The sequence below is a fragment of the Stegodyphus dumicola genome, chromosome X2 (genome assembly GCF_044657685.1).
Source record: "Stegodyphus dumicola isolate Sdum_Otavi_A_Nest chromosome X2, ASM4465768v1".
Lineage (NCBI taxonomy): Eukaryota > Metazoa > Arthropoda > Arachnida > Araneae > Eresidae > Stegodyphus > Stegodyphus dumicola.
This window is the reverse complement of record NC_140781.1, coordinates 83196527-83215891: the sequence shown is the minus strand read 5'-3', so window position 1 is coordinate 83215891 and position 19365 is coordinate 83196527. Positions and strand designations below refer to the sequence as shown.

The 19365-nt window shown below is 33.0% G+C and overlaps 1 protein-coding gene across 1 annotated transcript in view; it reads left to right on the top strand.

The window, feature by feature from the left end:
- Nucleotides 1–583: 583 nt before the first annotated feature.
- LOC146992801 (uncharacterized) overlaps nt 584–19365 on the top strand; it is a 106752-nt gene continuing 87970 nt past the window's right edge. The window contains exon 1 of the mRNA XM_085809956.1: nt 584–984. Within this exon, the coding sequence (XP_085666082.1) occupies nt 810–984 (175 nt within the window). The 5' untranslated portion in view covers nt 584–809. The remainder of the gene's footprint in view (nt 985–19365) is intronic.

Sequence of the window (19365 nt, the reverse complement as noted above, 5' to 3'; positions counted from 1 at the left end):
AAAAAAAAAAACAGTCGAAATACGAACAAGGCTAGAAAACAAAAAAGTGGAAGAATTACGCTTTATAGGCTACGAAAAAGAATTATTTGAATGTTTTTAAATTATTGAAAAATATTTATTTTTCTGCTTCAGTAAGTTATAAAAGTTCTGAAAAGATGTCGATAGTAAAGTTCAAAAGTTTCTTGCGTCTCAGAATTGAATGGATTTTTTGTCAAGAGAGATCAATGGTCTCGCAAAAAGTTAAAGGGTCTGTAAAGGTTTTGCTGTCATTCTTGAATATATTGATTCTGTTTCTAACCAGAGGGTTAGCATTTTCTCTCTATGAATTATTTATATCGAAATGCTTCGATCATATGGAACGAACAAAAAAAAATAATAATAAAAAGATAGCGGCGCCGACAAAACTATTGAATTTATTCTAAAAGATTTTCCGGGAACGCATATTTTCATGCAAAGCTTTTCATGGATATTTCCCGATAGCTACTTCTGTCGACGGCTTTGCAACCACCTGATGGCAGAAGCTAAAATAAAGGTAAAAAAATCGATCGTGGTCCTTTTATACTTCACACACGCGCACCTCTGAGTTAAAGAGCTAACGACATTAGACCAAGAGACCCTGCTCATGTGAGCTGTTGACCAAAAAGTTAACTGACTTCGGGGTACAACCCAGTCGCAGATTTCACCGCACTTGCGTGGATCGCGCATTAACGGCTATTTCTAAACTTCCGCCAACTTCATTAAAAATCAACGAAAGATTAAAGTAATTGACTCGATCAACAGTTATTTGATCATATTTGTAGTTGTCAATTATGGGGTGCTCAAACACAAAGTCTTTTCCATCAGCAGCAGCAATGGATAACAATGCTCCTTTAACAAATGCGATGAACGTTTTAAATGCAATAGATGCTCCGCAAGTTGCGGCTGAGGGAGAGAAAATTATAGATGAAGGACATAAGCTCATAGATGAAGCAAAAGAAGCAATAGGTAACAAATTCTTATGTATTTTTTTATTAAATATGTAAATCAATTAAAAATGAAATTTGATTATATATGTAGGCTAATTATTTGCTTTAGTTGCTTATTTCACATTCTTATTATTGAAAATAACTTAACCAGTCTAGTAATTTAAAGTTAAATACGCTTATCATTTAAAAGTTTGTAATCAGATCGCAATTAATTTTTTTTTTTGTTTGTTTTTGTAATGCCATTGACGTTTTAAACCTATTTTGGCATTTGAAACGTATTGAGATTTAACGTACTCAAACGCCAAAACGTATTTTGACATATAAGTTATGAAATAAATTTTTAAGATGCGTAATATTTTAAATATTTACACGTGCTTTAAGTAAATATGCCTTTTAGCCATGTTTGACTTACATTCTCTCGATGATACTCAATTTATAAATAAATACACTTCAATATTTTAAACGGGAAATTTTAAAATCAAATTTGGTTTCCTTATGAAATAGAATATAAATAATATTTTATAAATATAATAGAATGCAAATTCAAACATAATAATCCTGACATACAAATTCAAATATTTTCTTTTTCGGTGGATTTTTTTCACTATGAAATTTAGATTAAAAATTGAAGAAAATGTATAGATTACAAGGATTAAAATATTTAGAAGTGTGAGGAAAGCGTATATAACTGGAAATTACATCGTAATACGTTTGTAGAGTCATTAGGATTTTTTGACGCAAGAAACACGAAAACTGAGCAAAGCCCTCGCTGAGCCTCTAACCTGAAACTCTAGAATACGCGCCGAGTGTGCTGCGTTGTACCACGAAGCCATGCAGAAGGGAGGGAGAAAATACCTTATATGCTCCCCTTCTTAAAGGGAGACTTGGGATTAGAGGACACAATCTCCAAGTCCTGGTGGTGAAGAATCATCATTCTCCACCTTTTAGTTCTGGCGCCACTGTAGAGTCATTAGAATGTTTTGAAGTAGGAGAAGTGAAAAATGTGCAATGCGCTCGCCGGAATTCGAACCTGGACCTCTCGAATACGCCCCGAGTGTGTTACCGTTACACCACGAAGGCCTACAGAAAGGAAAGAGAAAATACCTTACACATTTTATAAATCTTTTATAAAGTGTTCAGGAAAAAAAATTATCTTCAGAAATGGAATTGCTATTAGTTACTAAAATTATTAATAAAAGCTTTTTTCGGGAAAAAATTTAGAACCGTGGATTAAAAGCTATAAAAATTTTAATTTAATTTAAAATTTTCAGTTCTTATATCATATCTAGAAATGTAAATTTAATTTTTAGAAAGAAATTTTGGTTTGCAAATTTTTTCTTCTGTTATTTTAGCCATCATGCTTTTCCTTTTCCTTGCGCATTTTTTGCATAGATATAGCGATTTTACCGATAATGGGTTATTTTGAATAATTCAATTAAAACTGCACAGTTTTAATTTAAATTTCGCATGCAAAAATTTACTGACTTTATACAGTCATTATCCAAATGCCAAATTGAAGCCCTGGTGAATTCAGAGGTCTGCGAAGTTGTTTCGGAATTTACTTTATACAGTAATTCTGACCTAATTATTCTTCATATATAAAAGGTGGTTGTAAAAATATGAAATTAAACTATTCATCGAACCAACATTCAAGAAATTCCTTCGAAGTTGTTTTTCAAATAAGTAAGCTGTTTTACTAGAGTGTTTTAGTCATTCTGTAACTAGTTTTCCCCCCAAATTTGAAAGGATCCTGAGATACGATTTGTAAATGAATTAATTCTTTTTTGTTTTAATGCAGTTTGATATAACTGTTGATTTTTTAGCCGAATAATTTATTGAAGTAGTTACTATTTTAGCCGATGATATTACAGAATTAGCAATCACGATTTTGAACTGAAATAATAATTTCGCATCAAGAAATTCTCTAGTGTCTGATGTTTTAAATAAGAGAATAATAATTGCCATAAGTTCTACATAGCTTACATGAAAAATATTATATACCTAAAACTAAATTTTAAAGAAATAGCTAATCACAGAAGTAGAATGAATGTTGTTGATAGAAATTTAAGTTCAAAGTGTGAGTTTTTAGTTCTACATATTTAGATTTTATTTAATTTTTTGAATATTGCTTTAAGCATTTATAAATAATTCGTTTATTTCTAAAAATCAAACCACATATGATTTTCCGAGGTTTTAAAAACTGTACTTTAATTAAGGAGACTTTTCCGAAACCCAGTAATATCTACAAATAAATAACAGGGAAGGTTTCCAGCCTTGAACTCTCAATTTTTAGGGAACTGATTCTCAAGTTTTCATAAAAAAACGTATATGAATCTGTTCTTTTAGGAACATAGAATAATAAAGCAATTAGCTGCTAACATTCTTTAGATAATCAGTAAAAAAATGTTAAAAACTAAGTTTTTGGATTTCCTGTGGCAAGTCTTCTGACGTGTTTGATCACGAACTTTCTGACGAAATTTTAAAATTTCCTGAAATCTCCAAAAGAGCGCGGCGTCACCAAATGTAGTCTATTTGGGTACTTAAGTATTATCCCGTTGACCAGTAGCACGAGTTAGCGCCAATTGTGGATGGTCACTTCCTTCAGGTTTTCACAGTAACGATTGGCGACTGGCGCCCTTTGCCTAAATCCTCGCTATCAGCCGATGGGGTAAAACGTAAGTATCTACTACATTTGCGTATTTTCAATTTCTGCTAACAATCATCTATAAATTAATTTTTTATGTACTTTTAAATGAGCAAAAGCATTTTAAATTTTTTACTGTTACCGTTTTCCTATAATCATATTTTATCGTAACCGATTAACCAGTTTTCCAATAAAACTGCAGTCCACACTTACTTGAAATCTAACTGGATTTTGGCGGAAATATAGTAAATTCTATACCATCAAAAAGAAAGCTATAAAACTAACTGCTGAATTCCTATAGATGTAACAAAAATAAAGAAGCAAAAAAGAAATGTTTTAGTCAGCAAAGGCAAACTTTTTCTCAGAATTATCTGCGAAAAATACATGCTTTACATTTTTCAAAAGATTTTATCTCTGCATAATGTCATGTTTACAGACATTCCAGAAATTAATTATAATTTTATTATTTAAATTTATTAGCTTAAAGGGAGTCAGCTCAGAAGGGCTATTAATTTCGTTTGGCATTTTGCGATGAAAACTTTAAAAGTCTGAATCACTTTTCAAATTGTTGCTCCAAATATTATCGCCCTGTATTATATTTAAAGAAATTAATAATGAAGAATCTATTATTTAATTTCTTTAAATATAATACAGGGTTATATTTAAAGAAAAATAAATCTATGGTGTTAATCTATGGTGTGGATAAACGTATGCATATTTCTCGCACTGTGATAAAACAACAGAACCTAGAGCCATCAAATTTTGAATAACGTAAGTCTTCACACGAATATGAGGATATGGAAGCAAAAATTTGGAATTTGTTTTATTATCTATTTCATATTTTGTAAAGCATTCATAAGTTTTTGATTAAGAAATTCAATGATTTCAAAGCGAGCAATGGCACTACTCTACGAGGGGGCGGACATTTTTATCTCCAGCGCGCGAGACTGTGTATCGGAAATTCTAAAGATATGCTCATTTTAAAATTACTTTGCGATATTGCTATTGAATAGAATTTTATGGTTTAAGTGCAAAGATCATGATATTTAATAAATAAAGGTAACATACAAAAGGTTAAAAATACGCCCCTTTGCGCATAATATAAAATCTGGAAGCTTTCCGATTTTTAATTAGGTATTTTGCATTTAATCTGATAAATTCATTGCATCTACTAATTGATAAATATTGTTTTCGATTTATAATTTTATGTTTTGCTGTTTTTTATATTTAATTTCTGTAATAAATAAACTGTGTTACAAGTAAAATTTTATTTTGAACAAATAAAATGCACTCTTATACGTTATTTAAAATTCAAATAAAGAAAAATTATATTCATACGTTCCAGATGTATTTATTGTCCTCGAACTCTTAATAAGAATTCTAAGAATTCTTTTCTTTCTGTAAGACAGTATTTCTATGAGAGGTTATCCAACAGACTATTGTACACGTCTGCACTTTAATTCTCAATGTGTCCCTCTGAAGTTAATGTCAATCAAATTCTTTACACTAATTTTTTTACCTTACATACAGTCCCTTAAATGCTTTTTTTATTGTTATTTTCATTTTTGCAAGTTGTAAATAATTCTATTTTAACTTGCAATCAACTTGATTGTCAGAGTTTAAAAAATAGTAAGATATTGGTTTAAACGTTTAATTCTAAACTAAGTCTTTATTTTATATATAAATACGTACAGTATGGTGTGGATATTATTTCAGGGTTATGCAACAGACATTTGAACTTAAGAGATTTTACCCGAGAAGATATCAAGTCAAAAGTCTGATTTCTGATATTTAAAAAATTCTAAAGGAAATTACGGGTGAGGAAGTAATAGAAGAAATTTTCACCTTATCCCGCTAAAAATACTGGCTTTGAAAATGAATCAGTTGTTTGTCAAATAATGAACTAGCTTAAAAGGTGTTCAAAATAAAATTAAATATACTTTTTGCAGACGAAAACTTTGTAGTATTTTTATTTTTAATGAGCTTTTTAAGAAAAATGGTTCATATTTACGTTACCCATGTGATAAAATACAAAAAAGCTCTCATATAACCGCTCCGTACACCGTGATTTAAACACAGCTAAATTATTTGTGTTCAGAGGTTTTCCCGCTCTGCCCCAGTGTTCTTGTAATTTCAAAATCTTTGCAATTGGATTCAGTTTGTAAATTGTCAGCTGGTGTAAAACAGATTATTACATTGATCATTTTATATTCCCTTCATCTGCGCTACAAAATCAATTCGTAATCAGTATATTTATTATTTCATTAGCGGCAGCGTTTGCATAGCACTAAAATAGTTTGATTCATCGTTTCAAAGTTCAAGTTCAAGGTTGGAATATCTTCCACATAAGTGGTTCGAATTAGTAAGTTCTACTAGCTTTGTCTAACAAGGTATTCTTGATGGAATGAACCGACCACGCAGATGTTTTCGTAAAATACCCTTCCATGTAGTTAGAAGCTCGTTTTTCTTTTTAAAAATTCTGAAAAAGCAGCCATTATATTGTTGCTATGGCTAATCTCACTTATCTGACTTAATCAGAACAAGCCTGCGAATTTTATCGCCACAAGGAGTGCAAGATTTCGTTTGTCGTTGACATGAGCCTTGAGCACTATATAAGTGACAATACTACTTTGCCCAGTTCCTCCCCGTTTTTGAGGAACAGCACCACGGGGAACGAGTCCAAGGGCCTTTCTTTCCTCTTACCGTACCACCAAACAACTCAACTTGAGAGTACTTCCCCGTATATTTTGATTGCCTCCATGCGGCGCAGATATTATACACTTAGAAACATTCATGGCCTTCTCCGGAATTCGAACCCGGCATTCAGTGTCTTTAACCATTAACTAGTCTGAGCGGCAGTAGCCATTCTAAGCTTAGCCTTATTAAGCTTTGCTATAAGATAGCTATACTTTATTGTTTACAGAACAAATTTTATATAATGGTTAGTGACTCTGACTGCCGTATCAAGGGGCCTGGACTTGAATCCCAGAGAAGGCACTGATGTTTGTATACGTATAGTGTCTGTGTGGCAAAGAGATCCTCAAATTAGATGCCAAACCGAAAGAAAGTCCTGTCTATTGATAGTTGGAGAGTGATGTGAGACCCTCGGACCACCTCTTGGAGGCCTTCATTCAGAATTGGGGCAAAGCTGCACAGTTAGGGCGGTGGGATTATACTTGTACTACTTTATGGTGAAATTCTCCTACCCCCACCCACTTATGTATGAACCTGTAAGATATTATTGCATCAAATTTTTCATAATTCTCAACTCATTCTTTTGAATTCCAAGTATAATAAATTTCATTTAAAAAGGTGGCATAAATTTCAGTAATAAATATAACCAAATTATACATCATGTTTTATGTATAAATTATACGGTTATAAATCCTATTTTATGCATAAATTAAAAGTAATTCATCGGAAAATAATTTTTATAATATTATACATAATATTTCTTTGATTACGTTTCAAACCATTATAGGCTGGAAAAAAAAAAAAAAAGTGGGAACTACAAAGGATACGTAGCCAGAATTTTGATTTGCAGATGTATTTCGCAATTATTCTTGTAATAAATTTTACTAAACGAAAAACAATTTTACACTCCTTAACTATTCATAATAGACTAAAATATTCTTCTTCAAAATAATTTAGATCTTATAACTGAGGTAAAACTGGACATTTTTATTTGTCCTGCATAAGATTTTAATGCGCTTGTGCACAGATTCTTTTTTGTGCAGCTTCATTATTAGTCTTTGAGGTTTATAGCAGCACCAGTATCACTTTTAGGAAATGACTGTTTTTACTTTATATCTCATATTTATATTCCATAAACGTTTATTAAGTCACATGATATTCTAAAACAGTTTTCTTTTACCAAGGAGATAAATCAACTTTCATCCTCTTGCTACTAAGCGTTATTTGTTGTTCGGAATCTGGCAGCAGTGTCTTGAATCTTTTTATGTTATGTTCCAGATAATAAAATATTGTGTTGTAGTTTTGCGGCATGTTGTTTTGATTTGAGGTTTATGTAATATGTCTACAACTATGATGAGTTTTATTAAGTTAAATCTTGAACATTGAGTACGCAGTACGTTATCTTAGGTTCTAAGTGTATTCAGAATTCCGAAAAGGATAGCCTTAATTTCATAGCGGAGTTCAAAATTTGGCGTCCGCTAGAGGATCTGCAAGTAAGCTGATTCAATTTTGTTTGTACTGATATGGATAAATTAAAAGGGTCTCGAAAAGAGAATAGATGTTTATTTACCATTTAGGGTATAGTAACTTTCGTGAGACTGAAGTACATTACCTAATCATGAGAGAATTTCGAAGCTAATAGAATCTAAAGCCAAACTAATGTTAACATATGAATATGAATGTAGAGATACTTTAGTAGAATCTGAAAAAAATTATGAGTTTATCGATGAAAAAAACTAATGATTCAGAATGCTACATTAATAAATGGAGATTATTGGATAATACATAGATTGAATAATCTTCTAAGTGAGAAAAAAGAAGACTTCTTCGCTAGCAGTGTTAACAATTAGCCAGACACTTTATTGCCTTATTCCAAAATTTAACTATCCTCATATGACAGTAATATAAAGAATTGGCTAGGTTTTTTGGCCTAATTTAAGAAGATAAGGATCCGAATCTGGATAATCATGATAAATTATTATATTTGGCACAAGCCATGGAGTCTATCAGCTGAAGAGTTAATAAAAAGTTTTCCACCTGGTGGGAGAAAGTTATCACAAAGCCTTGAAGCAATTACAGGCTCGCTATGGCAGGGATGAGTTACTAATAGAAGTCTACGTGCCAGACCTACTATCGATGATAATGGGTCAAAAAAGTCAGAACAACTGCCCTTAGCAAATTGTATGATTAAGTAGAATCTAAACAGACAGCCTTAGAATCTATAGGAGATAAACGAAGGATAAGTATGTTGCTATGCTTTAACCTCTTGTTGAGTCTGCTGTCCCTAATGAGACGTTGCATGGATGGGAGAGACTCAGATCTGCGCAAGTGATTTAGACCGCCTTCGTACATTTTTTTTGTAAAATGGGTATTAAAGCCAAGAGAGAGTTTTTATAGCAGCTCAAAGCTTTAATCGTTCTATAAGAATAAACCATTCTGATGATCGCCAAGAGACCAACTCAAGAAAGTACCAGTCCCGCATTTCTACGGCAAACCAACTTTTATATTCTACTGAAAACAACAAGAAATCGTGCATGTTTTACTGGGGATCGCAAATCTTGGAACTGTAGAAAAGTTCAAAAAATGACTTTGCAAGAAAGAGAGATTTTTGTAGAAAATGCACATTGTTGTTTCCTTTGCCTGAAAGAAGGACTCGGACTTAAGGTTTGCATATCGAAGTTCAGCTGCCAGTTTTGTGGAAAAAGGCATAGCTTATTGTTATGTAAGAGTTTTCGAAAGAGCTTACTTCTGCAATGAAGCAGAAGTACGACGTAGAACCGGAAGTGTTACAAGATGAAGCTCTTGCTAGTTTGTCTGAAACTTCTAAGGTTAGTTAACAGACATTGACGTAACCATAAGAGGAAAAAGAATGAAACGTAATGTAAGGGCCACTGTATCACAGAGGCCATATATTCTAAGGTCTACTGCTAACGAAATGAAAGAAGTATCAAAGAGTACCTACAACATTCATTGCTTGGAGGGTATAATACAACAGTTTGCCAACATTTATGTTTTACAGTGTATTTATCAAATTCGTCCGAAACACATAACTGCCATTTTAATGCTCTGAGTCAAACAATAATTTGTGAAACAATATCAGCTGTGACGCGAGAACCATACATGCAAGAGCTCTCCAAGTGTGACTTTCATCACATTCATGATATTAATAGACCTTCTAGATATAAGAACTTTGACTTTCAAGGAAAAATAGAGGCATGTCCCAGAGCTCTGAATCCAGCTGCTCTACTCAGTAGAGATTGTTTCAGCCATCAGTTACTGAAGTCAATTGGTGGGAGAGATTCCAGTGGTTATATTTATCGTATGACAAATCGCATTCTATTGAATTTGCTGCTGATGGAAATGAAATTCTTAAAGAGCAAAAAATGATGTTGTTTCCTCCTCAGATATTGTCCTAATTTCCAAAAGTGAAATTGTTGAAACTGATTGGTATTATTGCTACTATTATCAGTACGAAAGGAATGTTATTTGATTCTATAGATTTTTGAGATTATTAAAAAACTGTCGTACTTCTAAAATATTAAGAAAACAAGGAGGCCTTAATTCAAAAGAATTTGAAGAAGCTTAAAAGGTAATATTAATGATGATACAAAAGGATAAATTTCTACATAAAAATGATACGAAACTGAAGACATTAGAAATACTTAAAGATCAAGAAGGCATCATTAAGTCTGAAAACAAAAATTGCTTCTAGAGACGACTGTGGCGACTTTAGGAGACCTGCAATATTTCCTTCAGGCCACGAAAAATTAAGGGGTTTGATATTTTATTACCATGTAAGAAATGGTAAGAAATGGTCATGCTTGTACTCTACTCAGATACTACCAAATACTTTGAGGGAGCATTTTTGTGTATTAAACAGCAGAAAACGGTGAGATCTGTTGTCTCTAAATGCACTAAATGCAAAAAGTAATCTGGAGAGAATATAGACGTCATTACAGCTCCCATAAAATCCTGTTGAAGATGCTGCAGAATTCGAAATCACGGGTGTTGACTGTGCTGGGCCATTCCTTTTAAAGGGACAACAGAAAGTCTGGGTTTGTCTTGTCACTTATGCATTCTACAGAGCTGGTGCACCTAGAATTGATTTTGGCAATTGCGAACGATGGAGGTATTACATAGATTGATAATAAGAAGAGGAAGGCGTTCAGTGATCCCTTGTGACAACGAAACGAACTTTGCTGGAGCTGCTAATGCATTGCAATCCTTATACTGGAATCACATAAGCGAATTTAGCACAGTTAATAGCATTCGATGGAAATCTAACTCTCCAGCTGCATCGTGGTGGGGCGGTTATTGGGAAAGTCTAATATACTAGTGAAAACTTTACTGAGAATATTAGGCCGAGTATGTTTATCGTATGAAGAGCTGATCACAGTATTATATGAATGCGAGTCCTTCATAAATTCCCAACCTCTTACATGTATCTTAGAAAATGCTTCCGACCTTATTCCTCTAACACCATCATTATTTATGCAAGACATCAAGAAATCTGGTGATCCATATTGTGACGTTGTGAAACACGGTATTTTTAACAAAAGGGTGAAATATAGACTGGCTCTGCAAAGGGATTTGAAGAAGAGATTCAGGTCAGAATATTTAGGTGCACTTATTCAAAAACCTAAATTTAAAAAATGGTTAACTGTAGCTTCGAGAGATACAGTTATTATTGGAAGTGACAACCGAAAACGTATTAATGACTTCTTGGACGAGTTACCGAGCTCTTTTCTGGAACCGAAGAAGTCATCAGATTTGTGAAGCTCCAAACAGCACGTGGAGAATTCATTAGGCTTATACAGTGTCTCTACCCGCTGGGAAATGCAACTTCTGAAGCTAACAAAGTTCAATCAAGATTTAAAGGATATTCCACCAAATACAAATGTATCACAACAACGGAAGATAACCCCTGTAGTGCTTGTGAAAGAAATTCAGAAAAACTGATATGGCAAACTATTAAAGTTCCAGAAAAGATTAGTCTTATAACATTTGATTTATTGAGTTATGGCACCTCTCCAACTTAAGGTAGGATGATGTTAGAAAATAATTGTTTTTACTTTATATTTCATATTTTTGCTTTATAAATTTTTATCTAAATCAGGTCAAAGCTTCAATTAAGGACTGAAAAATTCATAAGAGGACATTGCAAATAGGACCGCCTTGTGGGTAAGGTTGTGTGAGAGTTTATTTCAGCGCCCTTCTAAATTATAGGGACCTGAAAATTAAAATGTAATTAATTTTAAGAAATTTCTATTTATTTAGGTATTAAATACTAATTGTGGCATGCATAAAGCGAAGCCATCTGATGAAATATATTTTCTCAACAATCAGTCAACAAGAAATCAACTTTCTCAACAAGAAGTGATTTGGTGAAAGACTATCAAAGAGAGAGAGAGAGAGACCGCTATGGAAAGGAGATCTATTGTTAACTATCGGTGAGGGAAGGAATTTTTGGATAAAACGTCGTTGAGCGAAAAAGCATACCTAATTCGGAAATTTTCTCCACTTATAAGAATCGAACTCAATTGTTTGGCAATACACTCTTTTTTCGTACCAGATTGATGATTTTCTGCTATTGCTTAGTCTCGTATCCGATTATCTTATGTCACTGCTTTCCTTTGCTTTGATATGGAGGATATATATTTTTGGCTTTTAAAATCAGCTGACCACTGAGACATTACTTTAAAGAGTGAGTAACAGCTAACTCTTTTAGCCGTGGGGTTACACAACATGCAATAAATGCTTAATGGTATATTACATTAATTGTGAGGTATTACCATAATTGTATTACCATAACTGTTTCTTCTAGGCGAAAGGTTTTAGTCACCTGAAGGTAGAAGATCCTCGAACATGTTCCACCCCTTCGGGAGTGTTCTACATCAAAACTAAGAGAGAACTCGTTGAACCGTTGTCGCGGGTATAATTTCAGCTGTCCTCTGCGCTGCACTCCGGGCAACATTCTCGACGATGAGACAGTTAAGTGATCAACAGGTATTGGTCATTCCTAACGAATGCATTATATTACCAGTGCCCGGCCATTTGAAACGGCAACAATTTTTTTATATGCTGTGAGCTCTGTTAAGAATGGTTTGCAGTGTAGATCTTGAAAGAGTAGGTATGCAAAAAACATAATGGGCATGATTTTGTCATTATCCACAGACGTAGCGGCTCTTTCGTATCGACAGCTTTCAACTAGCCTCCATTCGACAGGCATATTCACAAAGCCTACAGACCATTTCTTCTACGGTCTGCTCTCATTGGATGAAACATCTGCTTGTCGGTCATATTTGGAATGGCGAGTTATCGCTTTGTAGGCGTAATAATTAACGCCAAACAAACCTTGTAGGCTTTCAGTACAGCGAGGAGAAGCAGCTTTTATTTCATTCGATAATTTTTTATTTTATGAATGAAAGCTAAGGGGAATTGTGTGGAATATATTTTAAATAACCTACTGATCTTATTAATAGTTTATTTGTATTTGAATTTAAACTGTTAAAAATACGAATTGTTTTGAAGGAAAATGTGTTTACAGTTAATATTTACAATCAATCAATTCAATAAACATTTAAGGGCGTCGGATACCTATTCTTTTAGCCTAAATTATGAGTAAGTATAACTAAAATTATATTTTATTCCATAATGCGCTGTTTCTATTGAAACGCTTTTCGGGATCTTGGATCATATTCTTGCTACTGGTATCTACTACAAAGAGTACAAACCAGTAGATAAAAATAAAAATTAAAAAAAAATTAGCATTAACAAAAATAGAGAAAATGAAAGTGTTAAATTTTTAACACCTCACTCGAAAGCAAAAAGACCAATAATGATAAAGTCATTCAATAAAGTGAGGATAAGAACAAATCCGTCCAGGTCAGAGCTCGTAAAATTTCACGAGCGGGATAGAACCGGCGAACTAGAAGTCCGAGAAATTTGTTCATCCGCGTTACCGTTGAGCTGCGGTTTCGCCGTTAGCTTTCGCACACTTTACGGTACACGAGGCTGATATAGAAGTAGTATAGGCGATGAAGCAAAAGTCGCCAAGTACAAGATTCTGTAACCCTACGTTTCCTGTTTTAACCAATCGGACCAAACAGTAGAAGAAACTGTCTGTAGGCTTTGTGAATATGCATTCGACAAATAGTATGTTTGACTCCGATTAATGACTGCTGGTCTTCATTTGATCTTCATTAATGATCAGTCCATATCATAAGTGGTGGGAAATGCACTCATGAATGCGCATTTTCCTCATTATTTACCATACAAAAAATTCTTGTCGTTATAATAAAACAAAAGGATTATATGAAACGCCGCTTTTACTGTGCTAATTAGTGCAAGATTGCCCAGATTTGCTTGAGACTGTATGTGAAAATTGTGCGTCATTAAGCCCGTCATGTTAACCTGGATGTTTGCGCTGTCACATTCAGCGCTACGCCTAGGCAGTTTGTTTTCTTGGAGTAATGGAACTATTCGATGCTCCATGATAACATTTAAACACCTGCGTGAAAGTGCTCGTCTTTTTTTTTTTTTTTTTTCCCTCATTAGCGCTCTTCATCTTGTAACTTTCCCTGCAGAAGTTACAAAGTCACTTTATCTATTAAGTCAACTAGTAGTCATTGCCATCTGTTAAGGCAATGTGAAAACTATGTATCAGTAAAATCATTGCTTTTGCATTGTTTCATCTACTGACTGTGAAAAACCAGACCTAAATTTTCTAGATGATAATATATGTGGCATGTGATTTAAAATGGTATATATATATATATATATCTGCAGAGAGAGAGAGAAAGAGAGAGCGAGATTCGTAAGACAAATATATATAAATAGTTGTCTTACGAATGATTTGCTACCATAGCACAATAGTAATAAAAACGCTTATTAAATATTTTCTAACAACTGTATTTTTGACTCGTATAGCTCTTAAATACAATGTTTTAACATTGGTTTTGGTGTGATTTCATTTTTTTCTATGTTTTTTAGAATAATTTGTTTGGTTTTACACAAAATTTTAAATCTGAGCAAGGAAATAACCATAATAGCTTGACTTATTTGAATGATTTTCTTCAGTGCGAACTGACAATTGTACTTGCATTTATCATCATCAGGAAGGTCAATCAATTATTTATTGCGCAAAGTAGAGAAATATGATTACCTTTCCTTATATTTATTTGGATTATAATAACAAAAAATAGGGAAAATTCCTTGATATTTGGCACAACCCGTATGCTACCATCTTTGAAAGTAACCATCAGTTCTGAGCCTGTATATAAACATCGATACTGAAAATAACCGACAGTCTTGCTTTGTAAGATGACCACCTCAACAGAAGTCCAAAATCATCCGGGGACGTCAAATATCGTTCTAGGAAGGTTTTACTGCTGCAAACATTTTTGCTTGGATTGGTTTTTCCACTGAGGAAGCAGGACCTATGTCTGATGGCCCTCGAAATCGATAGAGTTTTATTCAAAATTTACGCCAATCTAAGATTTCCGTTTTGCCTAAATGTGAGGCAATTTTTTTTTTTCTGAAGATAATAAATTTTAACTGCGAACTGAAATACATTCGATTAATACTGACATGCTTGTTTGTTCTCTTTGTTATTCTGAACATTATCTTCAGCTAAGATATAATTTTAATCCAGCATATGACATAATATTTAGAACACAAGGAATCTTTCTCATTCTAGAAAAGTATAGTTCAAGCGATACCGATTTTTAAATGTTTTTATTTTATTTCGAACGTATTCATTAGCCGTAAAATAAAGAGATTGGAAATACATGAAGTGCAGAGGTTAATTGTAGATATGGAATTTATTTCATGTTTCCTTATAACCAAAAGCTTAACGCATTAATATAATTTTAATTCTAACGATCATTGAGTTTTTGAATGCAAACATTAGAAACGAAAACAGAAAAAAAAGCAGTATGTTAACTTTCGCCATTTGATTTAAAATTCTATTTCAGTGTCACTGACTTACTGAATGTAATGAAACTATTGGTGTACCTTTTGATTTGTTGCTTTTCAAAATACTGGTACTCATGCGAGATGGTGTAGTAGTGTATTTAATTATGACAAAGCACACAAGGGCTATCTGCCTAAGGGGAGGGATGCCTTCGTGGAGGACTTTCTAAGGGAAACTGGCTCGTATACACGTTACACATGGGGAAAACCACGAAAGCACCCATGCAGCCAGCCCGTTCGCGGGATTGGAACCTCGGACCGAACTACCAGCGCTTAGCGACTTTACCGCTCGGCCGCTGGTGGGCACTCATGCGAGAAGATTGCAATAAGCAAATGTATTTTCCTCGGTTCTTAACATTTTGATGACATTGAATTCATTTCTAATTTGATCCCCAATGTAAGCTTTACATCTCTGTACTCGAATCCTTCATTAAATAATAATTAATTCATATAACAGGACACGGTCACTTCCTCACGTACTTCTACGCAAGGAATATGGCGAACTCTGACATCTGTATATGGGGGGATTAGGGAATTCCTGATTATTACACTTTCTCATGCACCTTAACTGAAAATAATCACATAAAATCTCCAGGAACTGATCTCCTGACATTCCATAGGCATCTAATTATAGGTAAACATCAGTATCTGAAGTTTCAAAAAATAATGCAACAATTCTCTTCCTACGGCTTAGATCTTTGTCAACTGTAAGTTGCTCGTGCTGCATAAATTTGATGAATTTTTACATCCTGTGAATATATTCAGAAGGGTTCCACTCGTGAACTTTATAAACTACAAGCATAATATTAACCTGCTCCAACATACCATTTTAAGTATTTTTTATAAACTGTGTTGGTTTTTTGTGAAAAGTATGTTCTGAATTAAGACACAATAACACGCCGAATAAATACTAATTCACAAGTCAAACAACAAAAATCAGCGTTAGTTTTACAAAATTTTCACAGCTGTGAAAATACATTCTGGAAGAAGGAATCAATTAATTTTAATAAGAAAAGAGATATTAATAAATATATATCAAATTCAATTAACATTAAAGATCTAAAATTTTGAGAGCTAATTAAAAAAAAAAAAAAACTACTCGTGCGATTTTTACTAAATTTGGCAGTTTGGTATAATTTGAGTCGTAGAATATAAATATGGAAAAAAATTGGCATGTCATTTCAGAAGAAATCCGACTTTGTGTCGAAATACCTATATTAAAAGAATGCATTATATAAATCTAACACAAATCCTGAGTTGCGCTTTCGAGACATGAAAAACGCAAGTTGAATTTCGTCAATCGGCCCAGTAGAACGGGAGATATAGAACTATCTTTATATATATATATATAATCTAGTCTAGATCCTTTGGAAAGCTTCGGTTTCACATCTCCTCAACCTTTCTTTGTAAACTCTTATAAAGCTTGCATTTTTTTTTTTTTTTTTTTTTTTTTTTTTTTTTTTTTTTTTGTGGGGAGGCAGGGTTAGTTAGTATGGGAAGGCATTACCAGATGATCCATGGCACATCGTTGGTGTCCCGATACTTTTACCTGTACCTATACCTATGTCGTTTGATTTATTGCTTTGCAAAATACAAGTAACTCTACGCCAAGATTGTAAAAACAAATGCATTTTTATCGATTTTCTCTGCAATAATCTAAATATAGATTGAATAATAGTTAACCAGGTTCAGATGTTTCAAATTTTTATTTACCATGAAATTATCTTATATTGTAAATATATTTTACTTTACAATTATGCTACTTAATTGTAAATATATAATACTTACTAACTAATTTTTTATTTTATCAAAAGAAATATAAATTAAATATAATTCCATAAGAGTATTCTATCATGAAATGTAAGTTTTTGAACAGTCTACACAAAACTCTTGGCCAACGCTTAGAAACTAATGACCAATATTCTCAAAATTACAGTCTGTCAAAGCTGGCTTTTTAATTATGCTGCTCCAATTAATTTATTTATTACTTTTATTTATTTAAATTTCCCTAAATTACTTTTTTATTTTAAAAGAGGCTTGAAACAAAATTTCAGCTATCACTAAATACATGTGGCAAAGACAAAATCATAACCGATGAATAAATAAAAAATTAAATTAGCTATTTTCAACAGTAGTTTTGCTTCTGACTATTGCACAATACGTTTTCCTTCCAAGAACTTTCGGAGTTAATCCGATGAGTGTTTGCTCACAACATCTAAAAAAAAAAAAAAAAGAAAAGAAAAGAAAAGAAATTGGAAGTCTAATATAGACTGACTGCTATCTACTAGAATTATGTTTTCCTATGTAATAAGAAATGATAATTATGCATGTTTACGTACGCATCCGTTCTCATGCTTTGATTTGAAAATATTGCATCGATCGTAGTATAGTGTCGCAGATTCAAAAAGCAATGATTTTACATTCACAAAATTTTTAAAAGCAACATGTTTTTCAAATAATTTTAACAATGTACGTAAATCACATTTTCGTTATTATCGCTTATATACACCAAATTTAATGATAAAGCTTTAAGAGTTACCATACATTTTTATCAGTCGTTCCTCAGTTTATGATAACAATGTTCGGTTTTCTTAATTAATATTACCAACTTTTTTTCTTTTCTTTTCTCTCTCTCTCTCTCTCTCTTTTTTTTTTTTTTTTTTATTTTTTATTTTAGCTTTATTTGTTAGACATCACTTATCGCACTTAACATCATAAAATTCAACAACAGAATCATCACAACATCTTTGAAAACGCATGTTATTAGAATTCCCAATAAAGTGTTAACTGTTGTCAGGCATTACTTTTATTGTTCGCAGTATTATTTATGTTTGCTGTATTATTTCGTTAAAAATAATGCATAGCGATAACACTTGGTGGTAGCATCATTTACCATTTTATTCGACGCAAAAGGGAAACGAACACCAAACTCAGGATTGAGACGGATACATTTAATTGCTTCATTATACAGAGCAATACATTCAGTTGCTTCAAAACGAGAGATTTTATACAAAATCTAATAAGTTGCTCTCATTGATATAAAAGGTCTTGAATTCTAAACTGAAACGCTTAGGGTTATATTTTAATACGTTTCTTCGATAAAAATTGTTATGTAATGTATCACTTCTGTTTGTCCAATTTTATCCCAAATCTAATCTACTCTTCACATGAATGCAGAAAGCTTAAATACAGAAATTAGAAATTTTTGAATGCTTGTTATAAGTGTTATCATAAGCGAGAAACCGTCACACACATACATACATACAAACATCATTATAAAGATAGTAAACACGTGTTGTGGAACTCTAATTCATGATTACACTGAAAACTTTAGAAATTTTGGACCAAAAATATTACCTTCCTTACCTATGCATACGGGTTCGAAGGTAAAAACTGCAGAACAAATTCATAAACGTTAGATTTAAATGTATTATCATATTTAAATAACTGATTAGTGCTTAGAATGCTGTTGGGAATAGGCGCCGCCCAGACGAGATAATTATTAGTGGCACTGACTGCTATAACGTAGGACCCTGGTTCGTGTCCTGGAGAAAGCATGGATGTTTGTAAACGTACAGTTTCTGCTCGGCAAGGGAGATTCAGAATAGATGGTGAATCGAAACCTTCTCCAGAAGCTGGTGGTATAGAGAAAGGTGTGGAATACCCCAGGACCTCTACTACGGTATTCTCCCTCGTATTCCAATTAGGGTGGAAGCTCAGTAGTTAGTCGATACTTAATATCCCTACATGGATGCACAAGTGCCGGCTTACTTCAGCTTATAACTGTAGCAAACAGGCAAATTTGGTTCCATATTCTAAGTTCCTGTAAGTTGCAACGTGCTCTTGAATTAGGGGTAAGTATGCATATTGCAAAAATTAGAATATTTACGTATTGTAAGAATTCTTGTATAATCTCATTTTAATGATGCTCCAAAACTGCCCAAATAGTTATGACATTTCACAGGATCATGCGTCATAAGTTTCGTATTTGATATTTTTTTACCAAAAATCTGAACTTATAAGGTATTTCTCCCACTTTCCTAGCGAGCCTTCGTAGTGTAGTGGTTCTGCACGCTGGGCCGGTATTCC